Source organism: Papaver somniferum, unplaced genomic scaffold, assembly GCF_003573695.1.
Source record: "Papaver somniferum cultivar HN1 unplaced genomic scaffold, ASM357369v1 unplaced-scaffold_177, whole genome shotgun sequence".
Classification (NCBI taxonomy): Eukaryota; Viridiplantae; Streptophyta; class Magnoliopsida; order Ranunculales; family Papaveraceae; genus Papaver; species Papaver somniferum.
The window spans coordinates 98,524-117,128 of record NW_020627374.1 but is presented as its reverse complement, the minus strand read 5'-3'; the positions used below and the strand labels follow the sequence as shown (position 1 = coordinate 117,128).

Genomic DNA, 18,605 nt, shown 5'->3' with positions numbered 1-18,605 from the left:
ATATCTATGGATATCTTTGGGGATCACGCGCGCTTCATTGTGCTAAAGATGTTGGGACTAAGTTTCGACATGATTTTGTTCGTGATATTGTTGCTGACATTTGCTACAAAGTTGGTGTGCCTGCGCGCAAGGAAGTTACACTTGGCTTTCTGACAGATGATGACAGAGATTTGAGGCCTGCAAATATTCTTGTTCTCAACTGGGAGAATGGTCAAGACGTTTGTATGGACGTTACAGGTGTTTCTCCCTTCACTGGTGAAGGTGTTCGCTCTTTCGTCCCAGGAAAAACTATTTCTAGTGTTGTTTCCCGCAAAGGTGCTAAATACTTGGATAAATGCGTTTCACACGGTTATGGTCTGGGTTTCTTAGCCTTTTCTACTTTAAGGGAGCTTGATGAAGAATACTTTGTGTTTTTTTCAAGCGTTTGAAGAATTGTTTAGTTAGCAATGACGCTAGTAGTGGCTTTAGTAGTTTTATTTTTCATAGATTAGGCATTGCTATTCAGAAGGGTGTTGGAGCTCAGCTTGTTGCTAGGTTACCAACAAAAGCTTTGTATAACATTTTTCTATATATTATTATTTAAAAATTAATACTTTAATTTCTATAGAAAAAAGTAAAAATGTACAAGTCAGAGGATGGGGTTTGGTGTTCTTGCCTTCACTACCTTGGGGGGCCAGGGAGTGATACAATGGATTTCCTGAAGAGGCTGCGAAATTACATGGCTAGTAATGATGAAAATGTTGTTGTTGGAGATTTCCTTTTTCGTAGGATAGATGTTGTTATCCAGAAAGGAATTGGAACCCAACTTGTCGCCAGGCTTCCATCCAATATTTGTAAACTACTTTTCGTTAATGATGATTAATTTTTCTTGTTAAAAAAAAATAATGTAAATTTGTAGTGGTTGGGGGCCGTAGGTGTTGCCGAGAGCGGAGCTGGACTAATAAAAACCCGATCCATCTACTTGTTTCTCATCTCAAACCGCCTCCTATTTAAGAAGGATAGATAGAATCGGTAAAGTAAAAACCCTAACTTATAGAGAGGCAGCCGGATACCAAAATCATTTGTTCGTCATGAAAAGCGGCCATCATGATTAATGAAGAAGAAAATCAGATCTTGGTTGGTGGTGGTAGCAAACCCGTTGACGGAGGAGAAGCGGAGAAAAAAGATCAGATAACAATGTTTGGAGAGTATGAAATTATAAGGCACGAAAAGATTGAGATTGCGTAAGTTAACTGTAGTAACTAACTCTCTTTCTCTATACTGTTTAAGATTTTATAATTAGTGTTATTAGAATCATGGTTATCAAGTTATTTGAGAGTCCTTAGTGGCCTATCTAGGTCTTTTAATTGTCTTAATTATCTCCAATCAAAGGATTTAGGTGGTTCTTTCTTTGGTCATCAGAGTTGATTACCTGAAATAGTGAAATACTATACTTTTCTGATCTAACGACTCAGATTATTTATCTGAAATGCTATCTTATTCTGTTAATTTTATTATACCACATTTGTTTTCTCAAGGTACTGTTTTGAATTTCTTCTTATATTTTTGTAGCTTAGGTCCCAGTGTGTATGAAAAGGTCAAGGTGAAAGTGTACCATAATGTGATTGGAGATCTGTGTACATGTGACATAACTTCAAATGTCACAAATGGCTCAGGTATGCCCAGTTCCTTGCTTTCTAAATTTGGATGTCTGGAAAAGTATTAGAAATCAATAGTTTTGCGCATGCTATGGTCTGCTGCCCTGGCATATTGCAATGTCCAGATTGAAGAAAAGTTGCATCTATCCCTCCAAAACATGGTTCTTGCCACCCTAGCTACCACCAAATTACAGTTTCTGGAAATCGGATTAACACTAAAATATGCTTTAGGGATTGGGTGAATAAATTTCTGAATGTCTTGGAATAAAGCATCACTTCTTTCCCGAAAATTAGGCATTTTTTTTTTGTTCACCACTGCTTGGGCATCATCCACCAGAACTAGTTTGAGTTTCTTTTGCAAAATGTGGAGTCTTGCTTATATAACCTAGCCAAACCCCCACCCCTTTCTTGGTTGTATGTGGCATAAAGAATGTCCACTCATCAAGTGAAGCCGAGCAGTGGTGAATGCTCGAATTATTTCCTCGCATACTTTGCAAGATTACCCCTGGTGTTTCAGGTTCTTACTGGTATATGATTTTTACTGCAACAGTAAAACAAGCATGCGTCCTGCATCCAGAAGGTATTGCGCGCTGGCACGAAAAAGCGAGAATCCGAATTCCGAAGGAACGCACAAACTGCCCAGTGTAAGAAAATAAAGCTAGAGAGAGAGAAGAGAAAAAGAAGAAAGCATCAGATCCAACAACATTAGGTGCTGCTCGAGCAGCCTCTTGGGAGAAACTCTTTGTGAGAGGAATGTCATGTCATGTCTGTTGGTCTGTTGGTCGAATAGAAATGAGAGGAATGTCATGTCTCTCTGGACCATCGTAAGATAAATATTTATGTGAATCTCTCTAGAAAGACCCCTTTCAACTTCTACAAAGTATTTTATATTTATAATGAACTAGTCATTGTGTATGGTCTGCATGATACTTCCTACAGACGGGAGTAATAATTTTGGTGTGTTTGGAACACTTAAGATAGAGAAGTGGGAACCCTAGAAAAATTAAGTTCCATACTACTATGCATATTGCAAACACTTTGCAACCAGCCATATCTTCTTCCCTGTGTGTTTGTCAAGCTTGCACTTCTTTTTTTGATAGGAAAGATGCTCTTTATTAATAAAAGTATATTTACTTGACTTTTGATGCAAAGAGAAGTAGAAGTACACATGATTTTTGATGCTCTATATTTATCCTGCTGGATTAAGGCAAAGCAAATTTTGATGCCAAAGATAGTTCCAGCCTGCATGTGTAGTATGTTTCAAATGGTAAAATCTCAAAGAGAAGCAGAAGTACACACTAAAAGGACTTGTTTGCTGAACCTGGGCAGAAGTTGCTTTTACAAAATTGTGGTAATCTCCACTCTTTTAAAATGCTAAGTCACATGAGCTCTCACGTCGCACGGTGAGTTTGACACCCCTTCAAATTAAATTAGATAAAAGCTTTGGGCATTAGTAAATTTGGTGAGGTGACTTGTCGATACTCTATTGGTCGAAACATTAATTACTTTCTGTTTACACCCTTATTTAACTGGGCGTTTGTAACACTGTTAGAAAAAATATAGGTGTACAATACTTATGTGTGGATTTACACTTTACTAATTACTTACACTTGGTTTACACCAAATACTTAACTGGACGTTAGTAACGCCAGTTAGGTAGACAACACATCCGTTAGTTTGGTCTCCCTTACTGAGCTTGAAAAAATAAATTTGAGTACTTGGCAGTGGTTTTGAGGCCGAGAAAACAAAGAAGAGACCTGGAATTTCTGTGTGGATTTGAGAGCCGGATTTGATGCCGATTGAAATCAGCGACCAATGGAGTTTATTGATGGCGATTCTGAATTCTAACAAGACTAATGAGAAGGGTTCGTTTTGGATTCGAATTTGGTTATAATCGTTGCCGTGAAATATACAGCAAGTGAGAGCTATGTCATTGGTTATAATCGATGAATGTTGTTAGTAGACATGGTTTTCTTAGAATTGAATGTCTTGCAGGGCTTATGGTTGTGTTATCGATTTCACGTACAGATGGTGTTTGAGGAAATGTCTAAAGGACCAGTTAAAACTGCAGTCAGCTGCAAATGATGACACAAAACAAAAGGTTTAGCTGCATCCTGTATGTAGCCTACTTCGTTCTTATACACTGTACCTGGTATGATTTTGTCGAATGAATTAAATTTTGTTACTCCATTATATAGCTTAAAACAGTACTCCCGGTTGGAAACATAAAAAGTCTGTATTGGATTTTGGATTTAGGTACTCCTTAGGTTTGGATATCCAAAAGCGAATGTTTAAAGCAGGATCAGACGCCTCAAAAAGATATGATTGGGTTTAATTTATTTATTGCTTTCGTTTGCAGGGAAAAATGATGATGATCAACTGAATAGAGGAATGAGCAAGTGGTGAATTCACGACTTTTGTCATTGGTATTCATCCGTGTCATTCTGAATTTTATGTGATTTTGTAGGATTAAAGTCTACAATTTTACTATTAAATTATCATTGATCGGTTAACTTCTAGAAGTTGATAAAGATACCATATTGCATGTCCTTGGAAAGTTTGGCTTATGAATTAATTGGGCAGGTTTGATCAATTTATTCTTTTTAAAATTTAGAGATGTTAAAATTTCCATGCTTGAAATATTAAATTTTGAATGATCCGAACTTGACTTTTTGGTCGTGCGACTGTGATTACTATTTGCATTAGTAATGCCGATGATGGCTATTACAAATTTTTGTTCTTGATGTGTTTTTGGTTGACCCGAAGAAAAAAAGATTATGGTCAGATGGTTCTAAAATTTGTACAATATTCTATTGTTAAGAAAGGCCTTAAGAAAATAGAAAGTTAGCAAATTTATACACAATTGATTGAAAAGGAACTAGGGGGAAATTGGGTTCTGAGGATCGGCGATAAAATTGAGTCAACTCAGTCTCAAAATTTCTCGACCCTGTCTTCGAATTTTTTCTGATTCTTTCAATTGGTTTTTTGAATCCTTTAATTCTAATCGGACTCAAACCTTTTCTGGATTGTTTTTGATTTCCCCTTCTGTCTAATCTTCTTTGCCCTTTACTTTTCTAGTTTAGAGTCTTTTGTTTTTACTGTTTTTTCAGATCTGCTTTAAAAATTTCTTTCGTGGTTTAGTTTTCGCTGATCAGTCTGGTTGTTTTCCAATTCAAGTTCGTTAACCTTACCCTTAGTATAATCTGGGAAAATTTTGTTTTTCAGTCATTAAGAGTTCTGGATCTAATTTCTTTTACAAAATCTTGTTCAGTATGAGGAATTTATTATTAAACCTTACTATCTGGTGCTTGTTTCCCTTGTTTTTCAGGGAGAGAGTTGTTGGAGCTATTGCTTAGTGGAGGCCATCTCAGGTCAATTGCTCGGATTCGAGACTAGGGGGAGAGCTACAGTGTTCTCTACAGTATTCTCTACAGTAGTCTGTAACTTTACTTCTCCGGGAAGATGTATTTCCCTTAGACGCAAGTAAGGTATATCTAATCCTAAATGGGGACAAAGGAGCTAATTCAAGTATTTGGACTATTGATCAAAAACGAAACCATCATGATTACCTCCCATGTCAGTGAGATTTCAATTTTTTTCTTCGTTAATATCGACCATTACTATGAAAAAGTGGGTCTTAAAATCATTCTCTCTATTCCATCTTATTTTAGTAATATAAATCTAAATACAAGGATGCATTACGTACAAGTGGCAGAATTAAGCAGGAGCTATACCTACAAGATTACTTGCAAAAAGAAGATCTTTAGTTACACATGTTTATAATTTTTATGTTCCATCCAACATGTCATATATCTATAAGGTTTCCAGCATTTTTACTTATTTGGTAAAGTTTCTAACAGGATTGGTGCATGGTCAGAAACAACTCTATTAAGATGCTTATTACAAGAGTTTGAGAAGAACTCTAACCATTTATGGTTAACTAGGACTATGTCGATTCTCTCCTGTATATGATGGCTACCTGTCCTTCTATTAGTCCAAGTAAAAGGAAGACCAGTGAAATTAAGATCAACTAATCCTAGAGTTTGGATGCAATTATAGACATAAGAAAAACTACTAGTTGAAGCACTATTTCCTCATTCCTTATCATCTTTGTGAAGAATAAAATTCATGTCTCCTATAATGGCCCAAGGAAATCTAACAGAACTAACACTAGTGATGAAGTCCCATTGCTCATTTCTAAGATTATTATCTAAAGCACCATAAATAAAGGTTATAAGGAAATGCATGCTATTCTTAATGACTTGAAAATGAAAAACATTCTTCTTAAAAGATATGAGTTTAGCAGAAACTCCCTGATTCCAAGCAATTGCAAACCCTTCAGACTTGCCTATTGAGGGCATTATAAACCAATCTTTAATTTTTAACCTTTTAAACACTTTTTCAACTATAATCATGCTCACTTTAGTTTCAGAAAGAAATATCGTATCCAGATTATGAGATTTATTGAGGAAATGAAGGTGATCTTGTTTTAAAGTGGATCTAATACCCTGAAGATTCCAAGAAAAAAACTTGAAGTCATACTCAAAGTCTTTTTTTTCCATGACCATATACAAAATAAAATCTTTTTCATAATATGGAAAGTGATTAATGATGATATTTTTAATAAACAAACATATATAAGAGAGCACCGTCAAAAACAAGTTTTTCAAATTAAAGGTATCTACTGCAATAAAGCTAACAGACATGAATATTATGATGCTAATTATATAGTAGAAATTTGAAATCAGAATAACTAAATTCCAGAAGTAGTGTTCAAAATATACCTCACAATTGAGGGCTTTTCCATTGGAGCAGAGCTGTCAGTACTAGCACTAGTTTTGACCATCTCAGTTGTCATGTCTTTGATATTCCCTTCTTCCCCAGAACCAGAGCTAGAAGCACCATTACTCATTAATGTTTCACCAGAAATGAGACCAGTATTAGCTTCCTTTTTCATATCAAGCACACTTTCTGCCGTTTCCATAGGAAGACAATTTTCATCTTCATTGATAAAAACCCAATCATTCTTATTTGACTCCTTAGCTTGACCATTTTCTTCTCTTGTCTCATTTATCACTACACCATTCCTTCTTCCCATAATAGAGTATAAACTTATCATCCTTAACCAGTCATCATGTTTCCTTTGTTGCTTGCTTTCTTTGGAGCTGCTACCTTCCTGCATAGGAGCTTTTCCCTTATCCATTTTTTTTGACTCATCAGTTAACTTGCTGCTCTCTACCTTATTTTGCTTACTGACTTCATTCTGATCATCACTAATTTTCCTCCCATCACCAATGACTCTAATATCACTAGTTCTTCTAATTTCAGATGGCAGAACAACATCTTCAGTTTCAATTCTTCTTCTCTTAGTACCTCTATTTTGGTAATCAACCCTGTCAATCTCACTATCATAAATTTGTAGGCTATTAGTAACAACAGTCAGAACAACAACATCATTTCCATCACTTCTTTGAGTAGCCTGAGCTGGAGCATTTTCATTATCATACTCAACATTGTAAACATAGACCTTTGGACAGGTCTTTCTGTAAGCAGCAATTCTAGGTTTGCATTTCTCCTCTGAATGATCTCCATCCACCTACCAGCATTTTCTGCAAGTGCCATGAGGAATCCCATAAAGAAAATGTTGAGCCTGATAGTTTCTCTGTCATTATTGTCTATGATTATGATTTTAATTTCATGCACCAATATTTTTTATATGTCAGCAACTATGTAGGCTTGGTATTCTCCTTGATAGTTATTTGGACCTCTCAGGGAGAGAACCTTGCCAACCTTACATGCCACCTGATGAGCCACAAAACCTTTTTCAACCAAGTCACCTCTTAAGTTGAATTTGATCCAGAAATCTTGAGCATTGAAATCAACATCGTCCACTCTAACCTCACTAATGTGCGTGCGCATAGTAAGGAGTTTTCCATGAGCTCTGTTTGGAATGGAGTATATAGCAGCAGCAAAGTCTGCAGCATTTGAGAACCTTATAATAAAAATCTTCGGATTAGAAGTCTTCTTTACAATTATTCTCCCAGTTGAAGACCATGACTGATTGAGAGTGAAAGCTAATTCTCCAGTTTTAAGACCCCTTGGATCATCACCATTTTTGATTTCCTTGAACAACTTAACAATGAGCCTTGTATATCTTCTTCTATCAATTGCAATAGTAGTCTCCCTTAGGAATTCAACATACTGTTTTAGATATTTTGACAGAGGTTGAACTCTATCTTCAATAACTTCTGTAAGATGAGCAATGTAGTTAAGAGTATGAATATCAGACATTGAAAAATCTTACTGGGGGCAGCATGTTAAAGAAACTTGGATTAAAGAAAATGACTGTAACACAAATTTTTTTCATCAATATGCTTCTGATAGGAAAAGATATAATAAGATACATACTTTAAGAGATAATTCTCAGTTATGGATAGAAGGACAACAACAACTTAGTAACCTCTTGACAAACCACTTTAAGAGTATTGCTGACTCTTGCGGCAACAACATTGACCCCATATTTAGTGAAATTTTATCCCCATCGATTAAGGAAGAAGATAATTTTAAACTGACTGTTATCCCTAATGAAGATGAAATTAAAGATACGTTGTTCATGATGAATGCTTGGGGGGCTCCCGGTCCTGATGGATCCCCCCTGGATTCTACCAACAACACTGGGACCTTATTAAGGACGATATAGTCTCTTGGGTTCAGAAAGTTTTTAGAGACAAATGTTTCAACCAAAAAATAAACCATTCCTTTATTACGCTAGTACCCAAAACAAAAATGCCCAAAACCACTAGTGATTTTAGGCCTATTAGTCTTAGTAATGCCCTTTATAAGATAGTGACTAAGATTATTGCAAATAGGATTAAACCGTTATTAGATAGAATCATTTCTCAGAATCAATCGGCTTTTATCCCAAATAGACAAATAACAAATAATATAGTTGTAGCGCACGAAATTCTTCATACTATGAGAACCAGTAAAATAAAAAATGGTCATATGGCCATAAAGCTTGACCTTTCTAAAGCTTTTGATCGAATTGAATGGAACTTTGTGATCTTTGATCTTAACAAATTTGGTTTTTCTGATGAATTCTGTGATTTGGTTTACAACTGCATGTCTACTGTCTCTTTTTCGGTTCTTGTAAATGGCTCGCCTGGTGAAACTTTTTTTTCCTACTAGAGGAATTAGACAGGGTGACCCTATGTCACCCTACATTTTTATCATCTGTATGGAAGATCTCTCTAGACTTCTATTCCATGCTGAGTCTATAGGTAAAATCTCGTATATTAAAGTAACTAGGAATTTCCCTTCTTTTTCCCATTTATTCTTTGCTGACGATTCCTTTCTTTTTACTACTGTTTCTATTGTGCAAGCTAGAAATCTTATCGATGTTCTGAAAATTTTTAATAAGTCCTCAGGCCAAGTTATTAACTATCAAAAGTCAGGAGTCTACTTTAGTAAAAAAGTAGAAAACAAACATTGCAAACTATTAGCAAGAATCCTCAAGGTAGGAAGAATTACTAAGAAAGACACCTATTTAGAGTCTCTGTTATTTTTTAACAGATCCAGAAGTTTCAACTATCAAAATATGCTAGATAGAGTTTACAATAGGGTCCAAGGCTGGAAAGCGAAAATTCTTTCTCAAGCAGGTAAAACTACTCTCATCTGCTCTGTCACCAGTGTTATGCCAATGTACCAAATGATGTGTTTTCTTCTTCCCAAAAAAACTCTAGATAAATTAGACTCTCTGCAAAGAGATTTTTGGTGGCAGAAGAGTAAGGATAATAAAAGTAGGTATATTAAGGCTTGGGACTTCATCTGTTCTAGAAAGGCCAATGGTGGGTTAGGTATTAAGAGTCCTTATAAGTTTAACTTAGCCTTACTCACTAGGCTTGCTTGGCGGCTAATTCAAAATCCTGATAAACTGTGGTGTATAATTCTTAAAAACAAATACTTCCCAAAATCTCCTCTTTGTTATAAAAAGAAGTCTGTTAAATCCTGGGTTTGGACTAGCATCTGTAAGGGTCTAGACATCATTAGAGAAAACTACTGTTGGTTGGTAGGTAATGGTAAGAATTTGGATTTGTAGTCTGATAAATGGTTGCCTGATGGAGAAACTCCTAATCCTAGAAACAATAGTTGTTTTTCTATTGTTTCTAAAGTGTCTGACCTAATTAACAATGATAGAAAATGGAATAAGAATCTTATAAAACATGTTTTTGATGATGACACTGGAAGCAAAATCAGTATGATTGAACCTAGCTTTGACCCTGATAAAAATGATTCAATGATATGGTTAGGAACTAGGGATGGGATGGTCTCTCTTAAATCTGCATATAATTTCTTGTGTGATAGGAAGCATGTTGGCTGTAGTGTAGAATGGAAAGGTATTTGGAACTTATATATCTTGCCGAGGGTAAAAATTTTCACGTGGAAATCCCTGTGTGATTGCTTTCCAGTTAGGGAAATCTTAGGAAAGTATTCTCCTTTGGATACCCATTTCCCTCCTTGTAACAATAACGAAAAAGAAAGTATTGATCATCTATTCACAAGGTGTGTTTTCTCTGAAGCAATTTGTAGAGGCTTATCCTTTGCTAACAATTATATTCGGCAGCTAACTTGTCTTACACAGATTGGTGCATTTTTTGGCTGAAAGACAGAAACAACAATAATTATTTTGCTTATGTGCTCTGGTTCATCTGGAATTATAGATGTAGGGTTGTTTTTGATCATGTTAATCCTAACCCAAGTGACCTGATTAATATCATCAAGAAAGATTGTCCTTAATATCTGAGAAAGTCTCCAAGTGCTGCTGTCAATCTTAGCTCTTCTCATGTTTGTGATATTGCTCATCCATGTTGAATGCATAAAAATACTGATCTCCCTCAGAGAACAAGCTTTATTTATGTTGATGCTGCTTTTCATGAGAAGTCAAGGAAATGTTCTTATGGAATTGTTGAAGTAAATGACAAGAACTTGATTGTGAATTTTTCAGGAGGAATAGGTGGGTGTCTAAGTGCTGAAGAGGCAGAATCAAAAGCCTGTAATGAAGCCATAAGATGGGTGCAGAATCGTAATCAAGAAAGCTTCATCTTCCTAAATGATAATCTGAAGGTAGTTGACAGTCTAAAGGGGAACAATTTTTCCGTTAATTGGATCTCCAAAGCTATTTTTCTTAATGCTTTAGAATCCAAAAAACTTGTTACTTGTTCGTCTTTTGTATATACTCGGAGGTGTTGTAATAAACTAGCGAATAACTTAGCTAAATTCCTTATAAGATATGCGGATGTGCATGTCGGTTCTAGTAGCTGGGATGCTTTTAGGAAGGTAATCTGGTCCAGTGTGATATGTAAAGGAAACAATGTAATGGCTTCAGTTAGTTCAATGTATTTTCCTTTTATCAAAAAAAAAATATATTAAATTTAAATATATTATTATAAAAAATAAGTGAGAAAATTGGATTGCGATCAACTGTTATCTAACTATGAAGTGTGTATTTATCTTCGCTGGGTCATCTGCATTGCTTATATGTACAGAGAAAAGAAATGTGATTTTTAAGTCCCTTGAAATTGGTGGTTCACTCAGCTAGCGACGATTCCGCATTGCTTATACGTATCTTTGCTAGGTCATCCACATTGCTTATATGTACGGAGAAAAGAAATGTGATTTTGAAGTCTCTCGTAAGACGTGAAATCTATATCCCAAGAGTGGATACAGGGTACGTTATTATTTTAAAAAATGGGATTCCTTCAGTTCTTATGGAATAGGTTGGTTGAATATTTGCTGTGGTGACAGTGTTGTGGATGTACCGTCATCTTCTTATTTTTGAAAGCATTCAAAAACTGCAGATATGACTTATTTCCTCTTTGTCGCAATTTTATGATAGGAGATTCGACACTGCCTTTCAAGCGCTCGACGGACAGGGTAGAGGTCTAGCTTGCAACTAAACAGTTCAGGTATGTCAGATAACTGTCATGCATTATACACTCAAATTGTGAATGTAAACTATCGGTCATATATAGATGATTAGACAACAGAAAAAAAAAATGTTCACAAAGGTCAATAGATTAACGGTAAAATGTATCAAGCCTGAAAAAACTAGAATTCATGGACTTGCACTTTGTTATTACTCACCTGGAGACATGGATATGAGTCTAATAGATACGGCCCACAACTCCCTCAAAATGGTGAAAATCTCATAAAGATTTAGCACTCTGCACACTCTCTTCTGTATCAGTTAACTGGAAGCACGCGTCCAAGCCTCCAATTAAGATGTTATTTAGGTTGAGTACTGCAACCAAGTGATAATAATTAGGAAGGAACTGGTCGGTACTCCTAGAAATGTCTTTGTGAAATAAAAGGTTTTGAATTCTGGATGTGGTTATGTGGAAGTAATCAATATTTACAACTGAGCAACTAAGTAGTTAATTTATGCGAATGGTATAATGGTATTGTTCACATTACATAAATCTTTTGTTTAAAATTATCCCTTCTCTATTTGCATTAACTGATTAGCCACGTTTCAGCGTTTTTGTAGCAGCTGATGTACTTAAGCTCTTGAAAGACTTGAGATATCAATAATCACTCTCAAGGGCCATGCTATTTGACTGAAAAATAAGGGCACACCTATTCAAATTTTTTACAAACGTAATTACTTTTAAACATATAGTTGCTGAGAAGGAAGTAACTGAATTACTTTGATATAACATATACAGGCAACTGATGGAATTTAGCTACACATCGACACGGATAGGCATTGTCTAAATTTACCTTGATATGTAAAAATACATCGCGACGATGAAAGCCGAAGCCGCGCAACACCAAATCAAAATTGCATCGGAACGGGATGAGACGAAGTCGAACCACACCAATCAAAAATCCTAAGTTCGCCTCGCCACACCAAATTAAATTAAGACGGGGCGTGGCGTATCCACATGATACCAAATAAAAAATGCATCGGGACAGGGCCAGGCGCAGCCGAGCCACACTAAATCATAAATCCTAAGCGACGGGGCGGGGCAAATCCCCGCGACACTAAATGAAAATGCACGACAGGGCGAGGTGAATCCACATCACACCAAACCAAAACTATGGTTAAAGTAAAAGAATGATGGTATTTTCGGGTCCGCCGGTGCATAGCACAGGCACAAAATCTAGTTAGGTGTAATTACTAATTAGGCTACACCCAAAGTCTTGTGTGCTACATTTTTTCTTTCTTTTACCTATTCACCACCTACACTTTTCCTGTCTACCCTCATCTTAATTACCATCCGTAATTATCCTATTTACCACCCATTCATATCTTAAAATATCCTAATTACCATTCATTGGCTTATTATTTACACCCACTGTCTAAAACCACCAAGACATTTTTTTTAATAAGAAAAGAGTTGAACATTAACGAACTAAAATAGTGTAGGAGACATATTATCTCTAATGAGATTACTTAACCAACTCGGAAGACAGGCATCCCACATCATAGGATTTATACTTTGTCTTCCTTTTTTCACTAAGAAGTCGGCTATTTTATTACTTCCCTTACGGATGTGAGAACACTTCCACTCATCAAAATCTCTAAGAAAAAACTTACAAGAATTTATTAAATTATTGTTTGTCCAACTAATAGACTCGGTGTTGAATCTAATTGCATTGCCAACATTGAGGGAGTCCCCTTCTATCTCCAACTTCCACACTCCTTTCTCTCTAGCCCACTTTATCGCCTCCAATGCTGCCTTCACTTCTGCCTCTTCCTCATCTTTAGCTAGCTCAGGGAGACATAGTGTCCCTCTACAAGTCCCTGTATCATCAAACATAATCAGTCCAACTCCCATTTTTTTTATTTCTTTAACAAAAGAAGCATCAAAATTATCTTAACAAAACCCCCACAAGGAGATTTCCAAACATTTCCAGAATCATTAATTTGCACAGCCTGAACATTAGGCGTATGCCCTATGTTCATATTGCCCCACTCATTTATATCTTGGTGTATTTGGCTAACCATTTCATCTATCTGCACCTGCGCATTATCAAAAGCACAAGCACATCTCATCTTCCATATATGCCATAAGGAAAAACCTGCAAACACAATAAGAACTTGCTGACTAACATCTGGATTACTAGCATCACTAAACCAACTAGTGATCCAGTCACGTAACACCTTTCCATTTAAATTTCCTGCAAAAACATCATCATCCAGTGCAAACCAAATATTCTTAGTGATTTCACGGTCTATAAACAAATGTTGAGTAGTTTCAGGATGTTGATTACATAGAGGACAAATATTTTGAATACTATGAACATGTCTTGATAATCTGTCCCTAACAGGAAGGCAATCATTCATGATTTTCCATATGCAATGTTTGATTTTCGGTGGCAGTCTAGACTTCCACATCTTTTTCCAAGGGAAATTAAAACCAATAATTCCTGCAGCTGCATTAGTAATGACCCTATAGGCAGACTTAACAGTAAATAAGCCATTCTTAGTCGGCTTCCATCCAAGAATATCATTCCCTGCAACAAGCAGATTAATAGCACAAATATGCTCAACACTATTATCATCAAACAACACATTCAATAATTCCACATTCCAAGTCTGCACACCACCGACATTCAAAATTAGTTGATCCACAGTTTGAATTGCATTGGAAATAAAATTAGAGGAAGGAGGAGTGTTTCTATTTGGAATCCGAACATCTTTCCATATACAAATACTCCTACCATCTCCCACCTCCCAACAATAATTCTCACGAATAGTTTCTAGCCCTCTACAGATCCCTTTCCAAACCCAAGAACCTGTAGCATCATTAACATTGTGCAGAGGATTGTGAGTAGGAAAATACTTACTCTTATAAGTCCGAACCCAAAGAGCATCAGACTTAGTAAGTAACCTCCAATCTAGCTTAGCTAGTTGAGCCTCATTAAGATAAGCAGTTTTTTTAATATTCAGCCCACCCTGTTCTAATGGTCTAGTTATACCATCCCAATTATACAGATAAAGGCCCCTACCAGTACCCTTCTTATTCCACCAGAATTTACGCTGAATAGCATCAATTCTATCAGTAATCTTCTTAGGCATAGGGAACACAGCCATATGATGAGAAGCCATAGATCCTAACACGGACTGAGTAAGAACAGTTCTTCCTGGATGATTCAAATAAATACTTTTCCAAGTAGTAAGTCTACTATCAAAGTTTTCTAACAGATGACCAAAAGATTCCATTTTATTTTTCTGGATTAGAAGTGGAACTCCCAAGTACTTATCTTGAGACCTATCCGTTTAATATTAAGAATAACAACAATTTGATTTTTATTTCTACTGCCTGTCTTAGGACTAAAGTCTAGACCTGACTTCTCAAAATTAATAGACTGCCCAGAAAACTGACTAAACAAATGAAACATACCTTCCAGATTGCTAGCACTATCCATAGAAACCTTAGAAAAAAATCAAACAGTCATCTGCAAAAAACAGATGACTGATGGAAGGACTATTAGGAGTCACTTTAATTCCCTGATTTTTTTTTTGTCTATCTCAGCCTGAATAAGCATTCTGGATAACGCATCCATACAGATGATGAAGAAATATAGAGATAAGGGATCTCCCTAATGAAGACCCCTAGACGGATAAAAAACCTCACCCGGTGAGCCATTAAGCAAAATAGATGTAGACACTATTGACACACATTGTTCAATCATTTTACACCAATGTTCATGAAAACCAAGTTGTTTTAAAATAGAAATAAGAAAGCTCCATTCTATTCTGTCGAAAGCTTTCGACATATCTAATTTAATAGCCATTAGTCCAGATTTAATTCTATTTTTCCTTATAGTGTCTACAATCTCATGTGCAAGAACAATGTTATCGGTGATTTTCCTAGAAGACAGAAAAGCCGCCTGATATGGGGAAATGAATTTATCCATGACACTCTTAAGCCTACTGGCCAACAATTTGGATATTATTTTATAACACACATTACTTAAACTAATCGGCCTAAAGTCTGCGGCACTTCTAGGCATATTAGTTTTAGGAATCAGTGAAACAAAACTATGATTCATTTGCTTAAGTAAGAAACCATAATCAAAGAAAGATTGTACCATTTTTACCGTGTCTTCCCCGACTACATTCCACATTTTCTGGTAAAAACCAGAAGGGTAGCCATCTGGCCCCGGTGAAGTCCAAGGTTGCATTTGCCATACTATACCCTTTATTTCTTCATCAGTGGGAGGATGGATAAGAAAATCATTATCCTCACTAGTGATACAAGGGCCTAAAATTTTCAGAAAATCAGTAGCACAAGGAGGATTAGAAGTTTTACTAATTTTTGAGAAATGGTTACGTAATTCATCAGCAATTCCAGTCCTATCAAATAACCAAATACCCATAGAATTTTGCAAACAATCAATCTGAGTTCTACGTTTTATGTACTTCACCTTATCATGAAAATATTTAGTATTACGATCATCAAATTTAAGCACATTTTCCTTAGCTCTCTGCATATAAAAGTCCGGTTGAACATTGTACCAATAATTAAGTTTGTCCTCAACCTCTCCTATCTCCTCCCTGCTAGCATATTCATTCGAATTCAATCTAACTAGATGATCCTGACAGTCTTGAATTTGTTTTTGAATATTACCAAAAGTTTGGAGATTCCATGGTCTAAGGGCAACCTTAACATTTTTCAAAGAATTAACTAGTCTAAAGGCATTAGAACCAGTCACATCCACCTCCCAGTTACTAGCTATGATATCCTTACAAGAATTATTCATAAGCCAACATCTATTAAATCTAAGTGGTTTTCTAGTAGGATTGTCATCCCTAGAGCTAACAAGAAGAATATGAGCATGATCACTAAGTACAACCAGCAAGTGATAGACTATGGCATTAGGGAAAAAATCCAGCCAAACATAATTAGCTAAAGCCTTATCCAATCTTTCTAAGATTAATCTATCACCACTCCTCCTATTAGTCCAAGTAAATTGACCTCCTATGAAACCTATTTCCAACATTCCTAAACTATTAAGATGATCATTAACCTTATATATCTAACTCAGATTGAGGGATAGGATTTCCACCTAGTTTATCTTCATGTTTAGTGACAAAGTTTAAATCACCAATAATCACACAAGGACAGTCAAACCTAGAAGACATACTTTCCAGATATTGCCACCGTCGTTCAATTCCTTCATTCGACAGGGCACCATACATACAATGCAACAGAGTAGTGTCACTTCTAGCATCAAATTTAACTTGCACAGTAATAAAATTCTTATTCATTTCAACCAGCGTCAAATGAACACCATCTTTCCAGAGAAGATACAAACCACCTGATAATCCTAGAGGATTCATGAACAGATAATTTGGAAAATTAAATTGCTTAGTGAATCGAGACATTTTCTTATCTTTAGTTTTAGTTTCAGACAAGAACACTATATCAGGATCATTAGACCTAATTAGATCCCTAAGATGATATCTAGTATTTTTATTGCCAAAACCTTGCACATTCCACGACAACACTTTCATCCTTAAACACACAAGAGAACACTCCAAATTATTATGCCAAGAAAAGGACCTAATGTTGTAGGAGAAATAAAGACTACTACCACAGTTCTGGTAAAGCCTAGTGCTAGAACTTACTAGAGAAATAAATCGAAAACCACAAATTTGATTATCCACCAACCCTAAGTCTACACTTTGGGTTTGCTGAGCTTTAAATCTACAAGACGAACTAGACAGAAAATACCTATTATAATAGGCAAGGAACAAATCACCAAACAGAGAAAACACATGAAAAATTGACTCAAATCCTAAATCAAACAGCAAATCAAAAGGTTGAACAGAAAGTTGCAACACTGCAAACTCAAAGAAATTAAAGTGAAGGCAAACAATTTTATACTCTAAAAACCCAATTGAAAATAATCTTTGAGAAAAAGTAATGATAAAAACCTGATTTGAAGTATTCCTTTGTAAATCAGCAGCAGGGAGCGCAAGTGGTGCAATTTGTTCCCATCCTTCCATCTCTGAATCCATCATCCTCATGTCTTCATCACCAGTAGTTGTGGTAAGATTCTCCATGGCTACAGCTCTTCCACTTTCCTGACCTAAATTTTCTTTTATCTGGCTGATAATGAACAAAGGGTTTACGAATTGGGAATTTTGGTCGAGAAGAACCAAGTTATCTACAACACCATCCTCTCTGGATCTCTTTGACCTTTTCTGGTCGAGACCAAACTCTTCAATATCCTCAGGCCCATCATCATTATTAGGTCCACCAGAACTTCCAAACAAGGCCTCAACCTTATGCGCATTATCAGCATACAACCGCTGAAACTCATCTTCCGTCATTCTGAAGATCCACAAATTAAAAGAAATTTCTTCACACTTTTCATCATCATGATCAAGCACAAAACACTTAGGAAAAATGTTTCTTGGTTGCTTCTCAAAGTGGTATTTAATCTACACCTTTTCTCTTGCAGCAGTAAGGAGCCAGTTACCTCTTTTCATTTGTTGTCTTATGTCCACATCAATTTTTGCATTCACTACCCTTCCCCTGACAGTATAGTTCTTATTCTCTCCAGTTGGTATTACTCTTCCTATATCCATACATAGCTTATCAATTATACCATCATCTATATGCTCCAGCTTAAGACCTATGAACAACACCGAGAAAACTCGGTGATTAAAATCATATGAACTCAGCTCGATCTTTGAATCATAGTCATGCAGAACTACCAAAGCTTTGTTGATAATCCACGACACTTTTGCTAACACCTCATCATGATCTTCCTTGCTCTTGAACTGGAACACAAACAAATTTCTCCCCATGGTATGAATACCTATTTTTCTATAGCTTCTCCAGATGATATTTACTTCCTTTTGCACATCTTCAAAACTGACTTCATCCTTTTCAATTACTTTCCCGATCAGGCAGTTTTTCCATTTGTTGGCAGCTTGGTCAATCTCTT

The 18,605-nt window shown here is 36.0% G+C and overlaps 1 protein-coding gene and 1 long non-coding RNA gene across 2 annotated transcripts; both read left to right on the top strand.

The window, feature by feature from the left end:
* The first annotated feature begins 977 nt into the window (after positions 1-977).
* LOC113337742 lies at positions 978-2,573 on the top strand. Its single transcript, XM_026583339.1, has 3 exons — positions 978-1,223; positions 1,552-1,655; positions 2,188-2,573. Exons 1-3 carry the CDS (start codon positions 1,087-1,089, stop codon positions 2,283-2,285), a joined length of 339 nt encoding a protein of 112 aa, XP_026439124.1. The 5' UTR covers positions 978-1,086; the 3' UTR covers positions 2,286-2,573.
* Positions 2,574-3,728: 1,155 nt separating this feature from the next.
* LOC113337739 lies at positions 3,729-5,141 on the top strand. Its single transcript, XR_003354408.1, has 3 exons — positions 3,729-3,789; positions 3,997-4,063; positions 4,966-5,141. It is a non-coding gene; the product is annotated as an uncharacterized LOC113337739 (long non-coding RNA).
* The last annotated feature ends 13,464 nt before the right edge of the window (positions 5,142-18,605 follow it).